Raw genomic sequence first — 5,775 nt, forward strand, 5'->3', positions numbered from 1 at the left:
CAGTCAGTTGCCTCTGCTCTAGTACAAAAACATCCTTGCCTTGCAGAACCTGGCAAACGCACAGGTTGGGATGGATGGGTTATGAGTATCAAGTTTAAGCTTGGCAATTATCGAGCTAAATTGAGAGAGGCTGGTTGTTCAGAAGTTAGTGTTAACACTAAAAGAAAATCACATGAGGGTGTGACGGCCACCATAAAAAAGCCTAAAAGAGCAGAGGTCAACTTTTTACCGAACCATCCTGAGGGCCAGACAGATGATTCGCTTGAGGAGGTGAGACTTATCATGATCGATGAAATGAAAAAAAAAAGGATTGATTCAACACTCATTCAACAGAAGATGCAAGAAACATTTTCTCTTCGCCGCAAAGAAGTTGTAGAGATTCAGCCACTAGTTGAGGAAATCAGAGAGAGATGGCCTGCTCTTTTTCTAAAGGATGAGGTAAGCTATTTAATAGCAAATGTTGTTACCTGTGTTCTGGTTTTTATTAATATTAATTTCTATTATTATTTTAATTATAATTACTATTAGAAATATTATAATTACTATTAGAAATATTAGAACATTTTATTTAGCAAAACTTTCTGGTGATTCCTATTAATGTTTTTATTTATTTTTTTAATTAATAGATCTGCATGGAGTTTTTTCGTATCAGTAACGTTGACCTCCTGGAGAAGTTCAACATGTCCCTTGAAAAATACACAACACCTCTCCTGAAACTGTACAGAAAGAGAACAGATGCATTTGGAGAAGAAATGAAGACTCTTTTGGACAAGCTGGATGAACAGGTAATCTCAATATTCTTTAATATGTAAAAAAAAAAAAAAAAAAAAATGCAGTATTTACAGCTTTCTGAATAGGGCCATTGATGCAATTTTGCGCATTTAAAAAAATATATATATTAGGTCTAACACATAACAGTAAAACTAAACAAAATAAATTAACCTTGCTACTTTTAGTAATGAGGTAAATGTAAAATTATAATTGTTCACCCTGAAATTGTTCTGTAATCTTTTTCTTACCCACATGTTCTAAACCATTAAGACTTCCTCTGCCCTGCAGAACATAAAAGGAGAAATTTAGCAAGAAAGAAGAAATTTCAGTCATTTATATACAGTGACATTTGATAGTTAAAATTTTTTCAAGGCCTTTTTGCATTCATTCAAAGTGATTTCTCAAGAAATGCTGAAACCAATGGCATTTTGCAGGATTTCAAATTTTAAAGGGTTGGTTGAAATTTCTTTCATTAAGTACTCACCCTCGTGTCGTTCCACACCAGTAAGACCTTTGTTCATCTTTGCAACACAAATTAAGAGATTTTTGTTGAAATCAACATAATTACCTTCATTCAAGGTCCAGAAAGGTATTACGCACATTGTTAAAATAGTTAATGTGACTACAGTGATTCAACCTTAATTTTAAGAAGCGATGAGAATATTTTTTGTGCGCGAAAACAAACAAAAATAACAAATTTATTCATTAATCTTTTCTCTTGCCTGTCAGTCTCCTACGCAGTTGACACAGTGCAGCACTTCTGTGTATACGACAGAACGCCGGCTCCTGCGTCAGCGTCACATGTATGCATCACGTCACGTGAACAGAGCCGGCCAATACTGAGTTATGGCGTAAACACGGAATCGCTGCATTGTGTCAACTACACAGGAGACTGACAGGCAAGAGAAGAGATTAATGAATAAAGTTATTTTTGTTTTGTTTTTGCGCACAAAAAGTATTCTTGTCACTTAATAAGAAAAAAGTTAAACCACTGTAGTCACATTGAATATTTTATAGAATATTTTGTAGAATATCTTTACTACTTTTCTACTTTGAATGATGGTAATTACATTGTTTTCTATCGGAGATAAAAAAAACTTCATAGATTTCATCAAAAATACCTAAAGATGAACAAAGGTCTTACGGGTGTGGAACGTCATGAGGGTGAGTGCTAATGACAGAAATTTCATTTTTGGGTGAACTAACCCTTTAAGCAATAACCAGTTGGCTTTTAATTAGTCATGACATACTACGTTGAATGAACACATGCAGATAGGAAAAAATGTTAGTAAATAAAGTCTGTTTTTCAACTCAAAGCAGTTGTCAATTAGGAAACAGTTCATGAGTTTTGTGGACCAATTTTATGATGGTTTTACATTTTTGATGCCTCAGAGTAATCTGTACATTAAAAAAAATCTTCCTTGTTCCAAAAAAGAGAGCAAGTCATATGGGTTTGGAATGACATAAGGGGAGAGTAAAAGATGACAGAATCATTTTTGTGTGTACTGTACCTTTAACTACCAAAGCAGATTTTACAAACGAAATGTTTTTTCTTTTTAGGTGAGTGACATTACCACACATCGGAAAATAACAGCTCTTAAGGGATTGCCTATTTTTCTGCGTGAGAAGCCAGCATGTTTTCTCAAGATGTGCCTGGTAACTTACCATTTTCATACCCTATTTCTAAATCCTTTTTTAAAATATATTTGACATGTATTCAGTTTACTTGCACAACAACGATGATGATGATAATTATTGTATGTAAATTTACACTTCCATTAATACCTCCCATCCATTATTCTCCCAGGATACTGATCCCGAGGACCACAGCACCAAAGGTGTAAAGATTGGAATCCTTACTGTGGTCGAAGATGATGTTGCCGCTGTCACATCACTGCCAACTGTAATCAACCTGGCCATAATCCTGGAAGAGGCCATTGTGCTTCAGGACATTACAGATCTGCCAGCAGCATTTGCATACTTGTTCGGTCTCTTGTATGCACTCAATATGGAGTATCCAAAAGAACTCAAGTATACTTTTGAAGTTATACAAAAGATCTTTATGGATCTTGGTGGTACCTGCTCTGCAAGAGTACAGTCATTGAAGTCTAAACTTTGCTAAATGGACAAATGCATCTGAATGAGGTTCTTCCACTGGCCATTGTTTTTTTTATACTTTTATAGTTAATGACTGAAAAACAATAGTGTTTTATTTCAATGTATTAATTTATGTTAAGTATTAATTTGTTACAACCTTTGCCTTAAAGAGATAGCTCACACAAGTTCCTCCAAGTTCACACAGGTTTAGAACAACTTGGGGGCGAGTAAATGATGAAAGAACTTTCATTTTTATGTGAACTAGGCAAAGGTTGTAAAAAGTGAGTACTTAACATGAATCAACACATTGATATTGTTTTTCAGTTTTTTTTTAGTTTAATTTTTCTCCCTTTTTATTTTTTTTTCTGAGGCTGAGCTAATTATATTTGATTTCTATGTAGACACTGGTACTTCCAAGGCCAAGAGTGGATTACAGGCATATCATTGTAATTATAGTTTCAATGTTGATGTTCTGACAAAAATGTACAGTGCATTTATAATAACTGAGTAATGTTTGTGGTTTACTCTGATGCTTGCACTTGTTTTGGGTTCTTGGACAAAATAGTAACTTCGTTTTGAGGAACTCTTAGGTTGATGTTAAAATATGCAATATAGTAGTTTTCACATAATAGTTTCTTTAAAAATCAACCAAAAATGTTAAATACATGTGATAAGGTACTTCATGCCACAAGACTGCTAACGTATTAAGGTATAATTAACACTGGATTTCTTTAACATGCATTATGTTCCATGCATTGATTTCAGTGTAAAATGCATGGAGTAAAGAAGTTAATATACAAGACTTGGTATGTCCTTGTGCTTTGGACAAACTTTCAATAATAAAAAAAAGTTATTTGACCCATGTTATGGTCTGTCTTTTATTTATTTAGACTATTTAAATAATATAAAATTAGTGTATGCCTATAGATAATAGGCCTATTTGTGTTCAGTAAACAAAAAATATTTTGTTCTGTTATTCATTAGGTAAACATGACTATTTATGTTGTGACAACTTATGATATTAATTTATTATTTTAAGTTGGGTGGACTTTAGTCCCTGTTTGTTAAGTTTACTCAAAAAAGCGCTTGCGATAAGTTGCCTTATTTTTTTAAGTTGACGCAACTTTTTTTTTTTACAGTGTAGGGTCCCTGAACTATATTAGAGAGTTGATCCCAATGACAATGGACCGAGCAAATGGAGCAGGCTAGATTTAAATTAATCAGAATGGCTCTATATAGTGGTATATTAGAAAGACGAGGTGAGACACTTCTTCTACACATCCAAGTCTCTAAAGAAGAAGAGGAATTACTCTAACACTGTGGAATGCAGAGGGGGAATGACCCATTGCCTTTCTGACATCAGCAGGAAGCAGGAAATGTTTTGAGGAAAACAGTGCTGGAATAAATACTAGCTGCTGTGAGTAAAATATTATTACAGTTAAAGACTGTAGCTAAAGAGCAACTAATAGTTATTTTTTTCTACGGCTGGAGAACTGGCTAGGTTAAATATAAACCTAGTGATGAACAAGGCTCATATCAGTAGTATTAGATGGGATCAATGGAGTTAAATTCTGGGGGACAATCAATTAGATTGGAGAAGAATTAAACAAAAAAGGAAAGAGAAAATTACTGCAATTGAGAGGGCACGTCAGTAAGCTGTTGAAATAGGGCTTAAAGAAACCGTCCTAAACAGTGATACTGAATTTGTGACTGATGGAATTAATTTAGAACTGGATAGGTGGAAAACTAATGACTTCCATTCAGCTAGAGGTAAACCAGTGGCACACAGAGAACAGTGGAAAAAGATAGCTCGATTACAAGAAAAAGTAATAGCTCAAATTTATCATCAAGTTAGTCATACACAGCAGAAAAATTACTCTGCTGAGGGGAATCGACACATAGATAAACAGATATGAATCTGAAATGAAAATCCAAGAAATAACAAAAGAGTTATTTAAAAAACTGCATAATGAGCTGAACCTTCCCAGTGTAAAAATGATTCAAGTGGAACTTAGATTAAGAAATCTAAACATCCCTAACTGGAGAAATGACTATAGGGAAGTGAGAAAGGAATGCTAGAGATGCAGGAAGTTTATGACAGCTAAAGGTTGTAAGGAAAGCAAACTGCTGAAAGACTAGCAAGGACAGGAAAAATAGAATTTTCAGGGCTGTTATGACCAAAAATGGAAAAAAGGAAACTGTTATTTTGTACTTGTTATTGATAATTATTCTAAAAAGACCATGAAATGGCCCTTAAGGGCAGCACTCAAAGAAAAAGTAGTACAGGTGCATCTCAAATTAGAATGTCGTGGAAAAGTTTATTTCAGTAATTTAACTCAAATTGTGAAACTTGTGTTTTCAAAAAACTGTAATGCACACAGACTGAAGTAGTTTAAGTATTTGGTTCTTTAATTGCGATGATTTTGGATAACATTTCACAAAAATCCCACCAATTCCCAATAATCTCAACAAATTAGAATATATTGATATGCCAATCAGCTAATCAACTCAAAACACCTGCAAAGGTTTACTGAGCCTTGAAACTGATCTCTCAGTTTGATTCACTAGACTACACAATCATGAGGAAGACTGTTGATCTGACAGTCATCCAGAAGACAATCATTGACACCCTTCACAAGGAGGGTAATACACAAACATTCATTACCAAAGAAGCTGGCTGTTACAGAGTGCTGTATCCAAGCAAAAGAAGAAAAAGATGCACAACCAACAGAGAGAATAGCAGCCTTATGAGGATTGTCAGGACCGAGGCCAGGGTCAAAGCATCAAGAGCTCCACACACAGACGTGTCTAGGAGTTTGCTGAACCACACACAACATCAGAGGCGTCTTACCTGAGCTAAGCAGAAGAACTGGACTGTTACCCAGTGGACCACAGCCCTTTTCAGAT

At 34.7% G+C, this 5,775-nt stretch overlaps 1 protein-coding gene across 1 annotated transcript; it reads left to right on the plus strand.

Annotated features, from left to right (window-relative positions):
* Positions 1–244: 244 nt before the first annotated feature.
* Positions 245–3,721, plus strand: LOC113098337 (uncharacterized). The gene is made up of 4 exons (XM_026263364.1): positions 245–438; positions 627–785; positions 2,332–2,427; positions 2,579–3,721. The coding sequence occupies exons 1-4, from the start codon at positions 283–285 to the stop codon at positions 2,891–2,893; spliced, it is 726 nt and encodes a 241-aa protein (XP_026119149.1). The 5' UTR covers positions 245–282; the 3' UTR covers positions 2,894–3,721.
* The last annotated feature ends 2,054 nt before the right edge of the window (positions 3,722–5,775 follow it).

This window comes from Carassius auratus, unplaced genomic scaffold (assembly GCF_003368295.1).
Source record: "Carassius auratus strain Wakin unplaced genomic scaffold, ASM336829v1 scaf_tig00216516, whole genome shotgun sequence".
NCBI classification, from domain to species: Eukaryota; Metazoa; Chordata; class Actinopteri; order Cypriniformes; family Cyprinidae; genus Carassius; species Carassius auratus.